We start from the raw sequence: 15,358 nt of genomic DNA on the forward strand, positions 1-15,358 counted from the left end.
GGTATAAGTAGTTTACCCAAGTTAGCTGTGGTTTTATCTTTTAGATGAGGGCAAACGGTACACGTCACCCCGGTTATTGTCCCAGTTCCATTGATCTTTATAGACAATAGTGATGTGATTCATTTGCGCTAGCTTTTGATTACAGTAGAACAAGCCAATCAAAGTGTAGAGTGGCTGCTTGGTAAATGTTGGTGTGTGTGCAGTTTATAAGCAACTTATTTAGCTAAATAGAACTAATCTGAACACAAGTGTGACATATGTATGTGTAGGGAGTAATGTTTATTTTTGGCCTTCAAAATATCACAACATATTTCAGCATATTGATTATGAATTTGGACATTTAAAAACAAATTCATAATCAACAATAGGTAGCAGGAACAGTAACATTTTCAACTTATGTTTTAGGAATGTAAATGATACTTTCCGCATCATTTTTCAACAGGATTCTACTTAATCACCTAAAAACTAATGAATGAACCCCAAAACGTGCTTTGGTTTATTGATTTTGATAATATAGCTATAATCGTGAAACATATGTTTGTTTTGCCTACTATTCCAAATGGCACCCTATTCCCTATATAGTGCACTACTTTTGGACCTGGCCCCCATAGGGCTCTGATCAAAGGTAGTGCACCATGTAGGGAATAGGATGCCATTTGGGACACATACTGTTCATCCCCTTTAATCTGTCTCCCTCTCTCATTTGTCCCTGTAGCTAAATCAACGATACTAGAGGCTAACTTTATGACAGATTGTGCGGTGTATTTAACCAAAACACATCCCTTGTTTTCATAGATATAGGTCAAAGATGTCTTTATAAGAGTCATTACATACACAGCATTATGTTAAATGCCTAAGGATATTTTCCTAACTGTAAAACGTCCACCCACATACACTGCTGCCATGGGCCAACACCTCATTCAATGACAGTTGAAATGAACTCCTCCAACTGTCCAGTTGACATTCAAAGCTATATGTACATAAGTCACTGGAGTGTCCCTGGATTTACACACTCTGATTGATGGCTTCCCCTGCCTGTCAAACGCTTGGTCCCACCTCCTTCTGCTGTTGCGTCTCATCTTCCCGTTGCCAGGGTCACCAGCGGAAGAGGTCGATAGGGTCAGGCTGGATGCTTCTGCTTGTGTCAGTTATATGAGAGAGAGAGTGAGAGGGAAGAGGTAGACAAGGATGGAGGGAGAGAGAAAGTGAAATGGAGGGGGGAGAGAGAAAGCGAGAGAAGTAAAGATGGAGGGAAGGATGGAGGGAGAGACAAAGGAAAATGCAGAGGAGAGAGATGGAGAGAGAGAGGAGAATGAAAGAGGTAGGGAAAGGTGGAGGGAGAGAGGAGAGAGAACGTGAATTGGAGGGGAGAGAGAGGGGGGGGGTTCAGTTCATTTGGCATTCTAGTCACAGTCTCCTCTGATTTGGTGAAATGTCAGAGCCATGGTGGAAGAACATTATCCCACATAGAGGTACATAGAGCAGAGCAGAACGCTCTGCAGAGAGTTTCACTCCCACAGAATCAAGTACAAGACTTATATTAGTCTTATATTGTGTCTCTAATCTATGATCACTCCACTCATCATAGTTGGCAATCCAGGGAACTTTGTAAATTTACTCAAAGAAATATAATCTATTCTATTCCTTCTATTTCTATGGGTTCACTCCTCTCATCTGTATCTTAGTTGGCAAGGCCAGGGAACAGTTGATCATCGGAACACAAACCAGGAAATGACCTTCCCCTCCCAGCCCCAGGTGCTCTGGTTTCTAATAACAGTGTTATATCCCTCCACAAAGGGTGAATGAAAGAGATGCCCAGAGGACAGAATAAAAGGCTATGTTAATCAGCTGTAGGGCTTATTGGAGCAGCAATTCAAAGTTATGACCATGTTAGTACCCAGCAGTTTATTAGCTCCTTATTTCAGCCTGTAGGATTCCCCAGTTAAACTCAAAACAGCACACACAACACCATACACAATGGCAGTCGATGTGGCAGATTTAGTCTGTTATACTCTATATTGTCCCCCCTCTTCTCAATACCACAGACAGTACTGTCTATATTGTCCCCCCTCCTCTCAATAACACAGACAGTACTGTCAATATTGTCCCCCCTCTTCTCAATACCACAGACAGTACTGTCTATATTGTCCCCCCTCCTCTCAATACCACAGACAGTACTGTCAATATTGTCCCCCCTCCTCTCAATACCACAGACAGTACTGTCAATATTGTCCCCCCTCCTCTCAATACCACAGACAGTACTGTCAATATTGCCCCCCCTCCTCTCAATACCACAGACAGTACTGTCAATATTGTCCCTCCCTCTTCTCAATACTGGCGGCAGGGTAGCCTAGTGGTTTGAGCGTTGGACAAGTAAACGAAAGGTTGCTGGATCGAATCTCTGAGCTGACAAGGTAAAAATCTGTCGTTTTGCCCCTGAACAAGGCAGTTAACCCACTGTTCCTAGGCCGTCATTGAAAATAAGAATTTGTTCTTAACTGACTTGCCTAGTTAAATAAAGGTAAAAAAAATATATATATATATTGTCCCCCCTCCCCTTCATGTACAGGAGTTCAATCCAGAAAAGTCAATACTACATCAAGTTTATGTGGCAGACTGGCAGCTTTTGTGTAACTTTGTATTTGGTTCCTCTCTGTAGGAGTTCAACCCAGAGGAGTTCTATCACCTGCTGGAGGCAGCGGAGGACCACGCCAAGGAGGGACACCTGATGAAGACGGACATCCCTCGCTACATCATCAGCCAGCTGGGTCTGACCCGGGACCCTCTGGAGGGTGAGACACACACACATTTAATGAAGATGGATACTCCTTGTTACGTCAGGACACTCTAGAGCCCTCAACTCTGGAACCACTTGGCTTTATTCCTTTCTTCTCCTCCAATCAGGGACTGATTTAGACCTGGGACACCAGGTGGGTGGAATTAATTATCAGGGAGAATGGAAAACCAGCAGGCTCCGGACCTCGTTGGGTAAGAGTTTAATACCCCTAGACTAGAGGGTGAGTAAGGGAGGGGGAGGATGAGAGGGAAGAGAGGAACGGAAAGAGAAATTGAGGGTTGGAACAGACCAGGGACCCTCTGGAGGGTGAGAGAGAAGGATGAGAGGGAGGAGGAGAGAGAGAGGAAGAGATGAATGGAAAGAGACAGATTGAAGGCTGGGACAGACCAGGGACCCTCTGGAGGGTGAGAGAGAAGGATGAGAGGGAGGAGGAGAGAGAAGAGAGGAACAGAAATAGACAGATTCAGATGGCTGGGACAGACCAAGCACCCTCTGGAGGGTGAGAGAGATGTAGGAGAGAGGAGTAGAGGGGAGATTTAATGAAGAAGAGAGTAAGGAAAAGAGAGGAATAAAAAGAGACATGCAGGCAGCTGGGACTGACCTGCGACCGTGTGGAGGTTGGGATGGGGGGGAGACAGTAGACGGAAACAGAAAGAGACAGATTTAGGGCATCATGTACCTGTAGAAGCCAAACAAGAGAAAATGAAAGATTGATGGTTGAGATTTCTCTACCCACATTTTGACAGCCACACTCCCCTCGGGTGTTTATTATAGGTAATTAACTATAAAGCTAGCAGAAATAACCTTAGAAAAAACAATACATTTTGGCATGAGAAAAACAACAGCATCTTGGCATTGTAGCATGTGGGCAGGGATCCACCTGTCAGCTAGCCTGGTCCCAGCTCTTGGCATTGTCACACTGAACCTTGGCAAGACAGCACAAACAGACCTGGGACCAGGCTACATGTAGACATTATTGAGACGCAGAGAAAACTCCCTTTACTGATTATGAAGCCGGTCGCAGCACTGCACTCACTGTCATTAATCTACAGCAGCCCCCAAACTCCTTCTCTGACTCCTTCAATTCCGTCCAGCTCCACTTCTCACAGTGGCAAATCCATCACAAGCTGTTCATTAAACTACTCAATGTAAATGGGTTAGAAAGACTATTCAGAATCCGACTGGCTCCTCTTTGTCAGCTACCTTCAGTCTGGTTGAAGAAATATGAGTTTGGGTTTTAGTGGGTTGTCACAATGTGACACTTTTTACAAACCACCTCTTGGTTTAGCACCTTTCTGTTTTTCACCCACACAAATATTCACAGCTTCATCTCTCTTTCTCTCTCTCACACACTCTCGTCTTCCCTCCCTCTCTTGGTTCTCCAAACACAACCATTTCGTTTTTAGAAATGTTGTTACCAAGGTGACAAGAAGATATATTATTTTCACATCACTTTATGTGACATCTAATTCAAATTAACGAGATGCTTACTTAAAGGTGCAATGCAGCCGTTTTTATCTCAATATCAAATAATTTCTGGTGACAGAAAGTACCTTACTGTGATTGTTTTCAATTAAAATTATTTAAAAAATAATTCTTCTTCGCAAAGAGCACCGTCTGGAAGTGGTCTGAGTGGGGAGGGGAAAACTGAAAATGAGCTGTTATTGGTCTATTAACTCATTTACCGGCTCCATCCTACCAAAACAGTCAGTTATTTCAGGCGGTCGTTTCAAACAGCTCTAACACTAACTTTTTCTCCAACGTCATAGTGTGGAAATATATATAGTGCTTTGGAAAGTATTCAGACCCCTTGACTTTTTCCACATTTTGTTATGTTACAGTCTTATTCTAAAATTGATTAAATAGTTTTTTCCCCTTTTGCAATTATTTTAGCACAGCTGAAAACTGTTGTGCTGATTAAGGAAGCAATAAAACTGGCCTTCTTTAGACTAGTTGAGTAGCTGGAGCATCAGCATTTGCTCAAAATGACCAGAAACAAAGTCTATCTTCTGAAACTCGTCAGTCTATTCTTGTTCTGAGAAATGAAGGCTATTCCATGCGAGAAATTGCCAAGAAACTGAAGATCTATGTAGATATTCCATTTAAAAATCTGCAATTTCCAGCTACAACAGTCAATTACATAATTAAAAATGTCTACACTGTATTTCTGATCAATTTGATGTTATTTTAATGGACAAAAAAATTGCTTTTCTTTCAAAAACAAGGACATATCTAAGTGACCCCAAACTTTTGAACGGTAGTGTACATACTGTAAGTATTCAGACCCTTTACTCAGTGCTTTGTTGAAGCACCTTTGGCAGTGATTACAGCCTCGAGTCTTCTTAGGTATAACGCTACAAGCTTGGCAAACCTCTATTTGAGGAGCTTATCCCATTCTTCTCTGCAGATCCTCTCAAGCTCTGTCAGGTTGGATGGGGAGCATTGCTGCACAGCTATTTTCAGGTCTCTCCAGAGATTTTCTGGCTGGGCCACTCATCAAGGACATTCAGAGACCTTCGCCCCAGTCTGAGGTCCTGAGCACTCTGGAGCAGGTTTTCATCAAGGATCTCTCTGTACTTTGCTCTGTTCATCTTTGCCTCGATCCTGACTAGTCTCCCAGTCCCTGCCGCTAAAAAAAAATCCCCACAGCATGATGCTGCCACCACCATGCTTCACTGTAGGGATGGTGCCAGGTTTCCCTGCCAAGTTTCCCTACAGTTCAATCTTGGTTTCATCACACCAGAGAATCTTGTTTCTCATGGTTTGAGTCCTTTAGGTGCCTTTTGGCAAATTCCAAGCGGGCTGTTATGTGCCATTTACTGAGTAGTGGCTTCCATCTGGCCACTCTACAATAAAGGCCTGATTGGTGGAGTGCTGCAGAGATGCAGAGATGGTTGTCCTTCTGGAAGGTTCTCTCATCTCCACAGAGGAATTCTGGAGCTCTTTCAGAGTGACCATTGGGTTCTTGGTCACCTCTCTGACCAAGGCCCTTCTCCCCTGATTGCTCAGTTTGGTCAGGCGGACAGTTTCAGGAAGAGTCTTGGTGCTTCCAAACCTTTTCCATTTAAGAATGATGGAGGCCACTGGGTTTTTGGGGACACTCAATGCTGCAGACATTTTTTGGTACCCTTTCCCAGATCTGTGCCTTAACACAATCCTGTCTCGGAGCTCTATGAACAATTCCTTTGACCTCATGGCTTGTTTTTTGCTCTGACATGCTGTGAGACCTTATATAGACAGGTGTGTGCTTTTCCAAATCATGTCCAATCAATTGAATTTACCACAGGTGGACTCCAATCAAGTTGTAAAAATATCTCAAGGATGATGAACAGAATGCACCTGAGCTCAATTTTGAGTCTCATAGCAAAGGGTCTGAATACTTATGTAAAGAAGGTATTTCTGTTTTTTGTTTTTATTACATTTGCAAAAATGTCTAAAAACCTGTTTTCGCTTTGTCATTATGGGGTATTGTGTGTATATCGATGAAGGAAAACATTTATTTAATCCATTTTAGAATAAGGCTGTAACGTAACAAAATGTGGAAAAAGTCAAAGGGTCTGAATACTTTCCAAAGGCAATGTATATATAAAACATGGAAATCCCGTATTTGACTGCACTGGGCCTTTAACACATTTTCATTTATTTGTTCAGCACTCTCCCCCTTATCCAGAGTGACTCACATGTCAAAGTGATTTTGTTATTGTAGCGAAAAACCCAAACAACCCTCTTTAAAGTGAATTGCCATTGCATTGCTCAGGCTGTAACACAACGAAATGTGGAATAAGTCACATTCTGAAGGCACTGTATGTATACACAATGCTATTGATCTGCAACAGTACACACCAGATACTGTATTGAGTGTTAAATCATGTGTTTTTGTCCAGACATTGTGAGCATGGACAACTACTATGACAGTGAAGGTCCCCACACCCCAGAGCCAGACGATTCTGCAGAGGTGAGGACCCTCCATATCTAATGATAAATACACTCACAGACAACCAGATCAGAGGTGAGGACCCTCCATCTCTAATGAGAAATACACTCACAGACACACCAGATCAGAGGTGAGGACCCTCCATCTCTAATGATAAATACACTCACAGACACACCAGATCAGAGGTGAGGAGCCTCCATTTCTAATGAGAAATACACTCACAGACACACCAGATCTCTCTTCAAATAGTATCTAGCTTCAGTTGGACTGAGCTTGCCTGCTTGTTTATGTAGGGGAAGATGAAAGCCATGAAGCCGCCAAGTGAAGAAGACTTTCAAACCATCAAGCTGATCAGCAACGGAGCATATGGGTGAGTAGAGTCTGGTCAAAGCAATATGAATGACTATACATTTCATGTACATCACAAAGTCCTCACATTCATTCAAAGACATGAGGCTCCAGGTAGATTTCTCTGACCATCTAATTTTACCACAACCATACCCTTGGCTTCTTGCACCTCTACCCTTTACCCATCTCCCTCCTCCCCCTCTCTCCCCTCCTCCCTCCTTGTCCACTCCCCTCTCTCCCCTCCCTCCTTCTTCCCTCCTCCTTCCCTCCCCCGTCAGTGCGGTGTACCTGGTACGTCACAGGGAGACCCGTCAGCGTTTTGCCATGAAGAAGATCAACAAGCAGAACCTGATCCTGAGGAACCAGATCCAGCAGGCCTTCGTAGAGAGAGACATCCTGACCTTCGCTGAGAACCCCTTCGTGGTCTCCATGTTCTGCTCCTTCGAGACTCGCAGGCACCTCTGCATGGTCATGGAGTATGTTGAAGGTCAGTGGGTTTCTGAGGAAACTGTACTACTTTAATGGAATTACAATAAAGGCTTCATAGGGTGTCCCAAGAAACTTCGCATATCTTACACCTTGCTCTTTCAAAGTTCTCTCCGTTCTGATCTTGTTCACTTCCTTTGAGGTGAGAGAGTTTCTCAGAAAACCCGGTTGGATTTCATCCTCATTCTGGAAAGTAGTACTCTCCTTTCTGCCCTTGTTCATTTGCCATTCGTGGTATCTGATAGGACTGGCCAGGTGAAAGCACTGTGGTGGAAACCAGCGGGGAGGGTGGCTCATAATAATGGATGGAGTGATGTAAATGGAATGGTATCAAACACATGGAAAACCACATGTTTGATGTGTGTGATACCATTCCATTCCAAACATTACTATGAGCCCGTCCTCCTCATTTAAAGTGCCACCAGACAAATCAAATCAACTCTTATTTGTCACGTGCGCCGAATACAACAGATGTAGACCTTACAGTGAAATTCTAACTTACAGGCTCTAACCAACAGTGCGATTTTTAAGTAAAAAATTGCTATTAAGTGAACAATAGAAAAGTAAAGAAATAAAAACAACAGTGAAAAGACAGTGAAAAATAACAGTAGCGAGGCTATATACAGTAGTGAGGCTACATACAGGCACCAGTTAGTCGGGCTGATTGAGGTAGTATGTACATGTAGGTATAGTTAAAGTGACTATCAATATATGATAAACAGAGAGTAGCAGTAGCGTAAAAGAAGGGTTGGCGGGTGGTGGGTGGCGGGACACAATGCAGATAGTCTGGGTAGCCAATGTGCGCAGAAACCGGTTAGCCAGGCTAATTGAGGTAGTGTGTACATGAATGTATAGTTAAAGGGACTATGCATATATGAATAACAGAGCAGCAGCGTAAAAGAAGGGTTGGGGTGGGGGCGGGACAATGCAAATAGTCCGGGTAGCCATTTGATTACCTGTTCAGGAGTCTTATGGCTTGGGGGTAAAAGCTGTTGAGAAGCCTTTTGGTCCTAGACTTGGCGCTCCGGTACCGCTTGCCATGCGGTAGTAGAGAGAACATTCTATGACTGGGGTGGCTGTGGTCTATGACCATTTTTTTGGCCTTCCTCTGACACCGCCTGGTGTAGAGGTCCTGGATGGCAGGCAGCTTAGCCCCAGTGATGTACTGGGCCGTACGCACTACCCTTTGTAGTGCCTTGCGGTCGGAGGCCGAGCAGTTGCCATACCAGGCAGTGATGCAACCAGTCAGGATGCTCTCGATGTTGCAGCTGTAGAACCTTTTGAGGATCTGAGGACCCATGCCAAATCTTTTTAGTTTCCTGAGGGAGAATAGGCTTTGTCGTGCCCTCTTCACGACTGTATTGGTGTGTTTGGACTATTCTAGTTTGTTGGTGATGTGTACACCAAGGAACTTGAAGCTCTCAACCTGCTCGACTGCAGCCCCGTCGATGAGAATGGGGGGCGTGTTCGGTACTCCTTTTCCTGTAGTCCACAATCATCTCCTTTGTCTTGATTATGTTGAGGGATAGGTTGTTCTTTTGGCACCATCCGGCCAGGTCTCTGACCTCCTCCTTATAGGATGTCTCGTTGTTGTCGGTGATCAGGCCTACCACTGTTGTGTTGTCTGCAAACTTAATGATGGTGTTGGAGTCGTGCCTTGCCACACAGTCGTGGGTGAACAGGGAGCACAGGAGGCGACTGAGCACGCACCCCTGAGGGGCTCCAGTGTTGAGGATCAGCGTGGTGGATGTGTTGCTACCTACCCACACCACCTGGGGGCGGCCTGTCAGGAAGTCCAGGATCTAGTTGCAGAGGGAGGTGTTTAGTCCCAGGATCCTTAGCTTAGTGATTAGCTTTGAGGGTGCTATGTTGTTGAACGCTGAGCTGAAGTCAATGAATAGCATTCTCACATAGGTGTTCCTTTTGTCCAGGTGGGAATGGGCAGTGTGGAGTGCAATAGAGACTGCATCATCTGTGGATCTGTTTGGGCGGTATGCAAATTGGAGTGGGTCTAGGGTTTCTGGGATAATGGTGTTAATGTGAGCCATGACCAGCCTTTCAAAGCACTTCATGGTTACAGACGTGAGTGCTACGGGTCTGTAGTCATTTAGGCAGGTTGCCTTTGTGTTCTTGGTCTGCTTGAAACATGTTGGTATTTGTTGGAGGAAATTATAGTTGAAATGATTAATTATGTATACATTTAAATTAGAACCATTTATTTTAATACTATTATGTTATGGTATGAAATGTATGGGTTCTTGGTTAAACTAGGACTGAAAATGTAAGTAAAACGAATTAATTGTCTGTACCTTGCGGGTTTAAGGGAGAGGGATGGCATATCTCTTTAGACAGATAAAAACGTTTGTTTTATGATCCATTAGTGAAGAAGAGTATATATTTTTAGACAGATTGGAATGTTTGTTTTATGAGGGGAGTAGAAGACAATCTCCAGACCTGAAGACACTGCGCTATTGTGTGGATCGGAGAGAGTGTGAGAAACTGATGACGTCACTTTTATCTTCTCTCTTTAAAATGTAATGTTCTTTGTATTTTGGATGAGTACTCTCTTGAATTAAACACTGTTACCTGACTTTTAAGACTGGTCTCGATCTATTTAATGCATAAATGATAAACTTATAACTTATTAAAAATAGAGAGAGTGTGAATTTGGTTTTGGCTACAAAACATATAGGAATTTAGAATTCCTCTAACAGTATTACAGACTCAATCAGGGACATGTCAGTGAAGACACCTGCCAGTTGGTCAGCACATGCCAGGAGAACACGTCCTGGTAATCCATCTGGCCCGCGGCCTTGTGAATGTTGACCTGTTTAAATGTCTTACTCACGTCGTTTACGGAGAGCGTGATCACACAGTCGTCTGGAACAGCTTATGCTCTCATGCATGCCTCAGTGTTGCTTGCCTCAAAGCGAGCATAGAAGTGATTTAGCTCGACTGGCAGGCTCGTGTCACTGGGCAGCTCGCGGCTGTGCTTCCCTTTGTAGTCTGTAATAGTTTGCAAGCCCTGCCACATAAGACGAGCGTCAGAGCCGGTAAAGTACGATTCAATCTTAGCCCTATATCAGCACTTTGCCTGTTTGAGGGTTTGTCGGAGGGCATAGCAGGATTTCTTAAAAGCTTCCGAGGTAGAGTCCAGCACCTTGAATGCGGCAGCTCTACCCTTTAGCTCAGTTCGAATGTTGCCTGTAATCCATGGCTTCTGGTTGGGACTGTGTCTAACTAACACCACTGGTGGAAACTTAAAAACATCTATCCTATCTATATAGGGGATTGACCGAGGGCCAGAGATTCAAATAACTGTCAAGTTGTTATTTTACCATAGTCAATTCAGTTGTAGAAAGTAAAACGGGGTCACTTCCCACAGCAGCCCTAGCCAAACCATCTTCCTTAATGCGTGTTAGGTGCTCGAGGGCAACTCAACATACTCAACCCAACTATATAGCAGAAAGCAGATTGCTTTTCTCCTGATTGTTAGTGTTCAGAGTCAGCCTACAGACACAGCCAGGCATGAAGAGTAGTGTGTGAGTCAGATGGGACTCTGCCAAACATAGGTTTACCAGGCCAAGGAGAAGGGGAGAAACAACCCGAGAGAAACGACGACAGATAGGGCCGACCAACACTGTGAAATCCTTTAACCCCTTCAGACTGGCTCTCAGGCTGTGCCCCATTCTCTTCCCAAAGGGTACAGAAGTGCGCACTTGCACATTGCCCGTCGTAAATTGAACAGCGTTGTTGTGGTATAAGCTCTGTCTGTAGGTCAATGAAGTCCCCACCATTGTTTGAATCCATGACAGAAAGTGTGTACAAGTCCATTCTTTAGGAGCAGGGTAGAGAACCGAGGCATAATCCATGTCTAACCAACCATGTTGTGTTCCTATAGGGGGAGACTGTGTCTAACCAACCATGTTGTGTTCCTATAGGGGGAGACCGTGTCTAACCAACCATGTTGTGTTCCTATAGGGGGAGACTGTGTCTAACCAACCATGTTGTGTTCCTAAAGGGGGAGACTGTGCATAACCAACCATGTTGTGTTCCTATAGGGGGAGACTGTGTCTAACCAACCATGTTGTGTTCCTATAGGGGGAGACCGTGTCTAACCAACCATGTTGTGTTCCTATAGGGGGAGACTGTGTCTAACCAACCATGTTGTGTTCCTAAAGGGGGAGACTGTGCATAACCAACCATGTTGTGTTCCTATAGGGGGAGACTGTGCCACTCTGCTAAAGAACATCGGGGCGCTGCCCGTGGAACTCACCAAAATGTACTTTGCAGAGACCGTGCTGGCACTGGAGTACCTACACAACTATGGCATCGTGCACCGAGACCTCAAGCCTGACAAGTGAGTGGGTTGCACTGCCACCCTGACAATCCCCTGGTGGATTGGAGGTTTTAAGTTGCTTTCACACTATACAATATTCACCATAAATGTAATTTCTTAGGACCATTTGGGACATCCTCTAACAATATTAAGCCAAATTGTGTGTATGGGGAAAGGTTCTAGGAATACAGGCTCCTATAACTCCTACAGGCTCCTATTGGTCATACATACCAGTGGAGGCTGGTGGGAGGAGCTATAGGAGGACGGGCTCATTGTAATGGAATAATGGCTGTTCCTGGGGTTTGCTTTGCAGTTGATATCTAACAACCCATGTGTTGTTCCTGTTTCCACCAGTCTTCTGATCACCTCTATGGGCCACATCAAGCTGACCGACTTTGGCCTGTCTAAGATGGGTCTGATGAGCCTCACCACCAACCTGTACGAGGGACACATCGAGAAGGACGCACGCGAGTTCCTGGACAAACAGGTAGATCGATTGATTGGTCAGTAAATCAATCAGTCAGTTAGTCAGTCGGCCAGTCATGATCAGTCAGTCACTCAGCTAATCAAACAAACAATTAATCATATTGTGAGAGGTAGTATACAGCCAACTTCTCAATGAAGAGCCAATCACATACAGTATGTTAGAAACTCTGTAGATAGCCTACAGTCATGACAGTTGCGTGAGTGAGTTGAATTCAGGATCCCTTGACTTGCCTCGTGCGTCAAAGGATTGAGAATCTCAAAATAACCTTGCAAAAACGCATAATTTGCCAAGCAAGAGGAATACACAGTCACTAATAATGTTTACCATACAGACTGAATCATCATCATTTCTCTAAATAAATCTAATTCTGGTCCCTATTTATTTTGCAATTACAGTTTATTGTTTACGCAGGTTTTGAATTTAACTCCCCATATTAATAAATTATGCTGTTAGGCCAGCAGCAATACAGTGTCTTCTCCAGCGGTAGGGCATCTAGCCTGGTTAAACCAGACTGAATGCTGTGTTGTTTCACATAGAGGTAGAAAGAGGACTCTAGATGGATATAACCTGCTTTAGCATGGACATTGCATGGACACTTGATGTATTTGATACCATTCCACCTATTCTGTTCCAGTCATTACCACAAGCCTGTCCTCCCCAATTAAGGTGCCACCAACCTCCTGTGCTCTACAGCGTATCAGCGTGCACCCAAGATATTTCCGTTGTTGATGATGCTTGTTGTGCATTACTGTTGAACCAAAAGATGACATGTAACAAAGATGAAATTAAATGGAAACAATTAAATATGTGTATTAAATAAAATAATAATGTATGTTGATGCTATTACTATGCACAATATCTAATTATGTTGCAATATGATAACAATAGCCTAATATATTAAACTATTGTCTTTTAACAGTAAAAAATGTTTTCATTCTTATCACCCTAGTAATTATGACACACCCACTCACTATTGTCATTGGTTGCACTAATTGCAGTGTTTGTTTACATAACCTGGTTCAAGCATTCATGACATGACCATGAAGAAGGCACAGTGATGCTGAAACGTTGGTGGTTTACCCAATAAATTACTGGGAGCTTGTATGTAGTGTGTGCAAATCTCTTTATTACATTTGTTCAGCCTACAGTTGCTCTCCGTTAGTCAGTGGCTCTACCAACTTGTTTGGGGTGTACACCAGCTCATGCTTTTTAATGGGTTCTAATGAACACACATCATCTGCACATGAAATAGATGAAGATCCTTTCCCGTTGTGGTCTGTGTAGACTCTTGATTAGAGGGCATTGGTTATTCACTTAGCTATAATGAACTAGGCCCCTGCTGTCTCAACAGTGTACAGCAACAGTACCAATTAGAATTAGAATTCTGATTATCAGCATTATACAATCTGGGTCCTTGATTAGTGATTACTGTACAGTACTTCTGTCAGAGACAGATGGAAGAATATTCAAGCTCTTGGGCTTGCAGTTTGCTAAGCAGGCCAGACCTGGGTCCAAATAGTATTTGTTGTTGTCTTTCATTTTTATTGAGCCTGTCTGGAGTGCCAAATGGGCAGGTGTTGCACTTTTGGGACTACTCCATTGCATCTGGTACATGTAGTTGAGAGGAAAATAGAGGCAAGGAGCGTGATCGAGACTTCTGATTGGTGGATCTCTCTCCCTGTCCCAGGTGTGTGGCACCCCAGAGTACATAGCCCCTGAGGTGATCCTAAGACAGGGCTACGGGAAGCCGGTGGACTGGTGGGCCATGGGCATCATCCTCTATGAGTTCTTAGTGGGCTGTGTGCCCTTCTTTGGAGACACGCCTGAGGAGCTCTTTGGACAGGTCATCACAGGTGAGTCTGCCATCAATCAATCAGTCAAAAGCTCTTTGGACAGGTCATTACAGGTGATTGAGACATGAGGGCTGGCCTTTCCTCTGTGTTTGCACCTGTTGTCTTTTTGAATCCCCCCCAGTGCCTCTTGTTCTGTATGTCAAGGGTTTTCAAAGCTCTCCTCGGGGACCCCCAGACAATTCACAAGTTGAATCAGGTGTGCTAGCTCTGGAATTGATCAAATGAACGGCTGGGGGTCCCCGAGGAGAGGTTTAAAAACCACTGCTGTAGGTGACTGTTGACTCCAAGGCCTCTGTCTGTGTACTAACTTGTACCTGACTCAATGTTGGTCCGGTTCCAAATCCTTGCTGTTCATTCTCTCTGTAACTGGCTCTGTTGTCTCTCTCAGATGACATAGTGTGGCCTGATGGAGATGAGGTCCTGCCTGCTGATGCCCAGGGACTGATATCAACCCTGCTACAGACCAATCCACTGATGAGGTTGGGTACAGGTACTACAACAGGGCTTCTCAAACTTGTTCTGCACACGACGAAAGGCCCTTAGTTGACACTAAAAGTTTAGCTTGTATTCTATACCCATTTAAAGATTTTCTCAGGGGACCTAATTTCAACTTGGTCCATCCCGACACCTAGTTTCTGAACCAATGTGCTAGAATTTAAGAATGTTCCTCCTGTTTCTGCTGTAGTCTACTGTCATAATCTTACCAAACACAACCTTGTTTGTCAAGGCAATGCATTGTTGAACACAGATTTTACTAGGATGTGCCACCGCTGGCTGTAGCCGGGAGTCCCATAGGACTGCACACAATTGGCCCAGCGTCGTCCAGGTTAGGGGAGGGTTTGGCTAGGGGTGCTTTACTTGGCTCATCGTGCTGTAGCACCTCCTTGTGGCAGGCCGGATGCCTGCAGGCTGACCCTGGTCGCCAGTTGAACGGTGTTTCCTCCGACACATTGGTGCGGCTGGCTTCCGGGTTAAGCTGGCTGGTGTTAAGGAGCGCGGTTAGGCAGGTCATGTTTCGGAGGACACATGACTCCACCTTCAACTCTTCCGAGTCCATTGGGGAGTTGCAGCGATGAGACAAGATTGAAAAGGGGGATACATTTTTTGGGGAAAT

The 15,358-nt window shown here is 44.3% G+C and overlaps 1 protein-coding gene across 1 annotated transcript in view; it reads left to right on the forward strand.

Moving 5' to 3' along the window:
• Positions 1–15,358, forward strand: part of LOC139423498 (microtubule-associated serine/threonine-protein kinase 1-like) — a 46,754-nt gene that overhangs the window by 15,403 nt on the left and 15,993 nt on the right. Inside the window, exons 9-16 of the mRNA XM_071175108.1 lie at positions 2,660–2,792; positions 6,682–6,752; positions 7,025–7,101; positions 7,358–7,566; positions 11,787–11,925; positions 12,259–12,391; positions 14,079–14,244; positions 14,633–14,734. Coding sequence (XP_071031209.1) covers positions 2,660–2,792; positions 6,682–6,752; positions 7,025–7,101; positions 7,358–7,566; positions 11,787–11,925; positions 12,259–12,391; positions 14,079–14,244; positions 14,633–14,734 — 1,030 coding nt within the window. The remainder of the gene's footprint in view (positions 1–2,659; positions 2,793–6,681; positions 6,753–7,024; positions 7,102–7,357; positions 7,567–11,786; positions 11,926–12,258; positions 12,392–14,078; positions 14,245–14,632; positions 14,735–15,358) is intronic.

This window comes from Oncorhynchus clarkii, chromosome 13, assembly GCF_045791955.1.
Source record: "Oncorhynchus clarkii lewisi isolate Uvic-CL-2024 chromosome 13, UVic_Ocla_1.0, whole genome shotgun sequence".
Taxonomy (NCBI): Eukaryota; Metazoa; Chordata; class Actinopteri; order Salmoniformes; family Salmonidae; genus Oncorhynchus; species Oncorhynchus clarkii.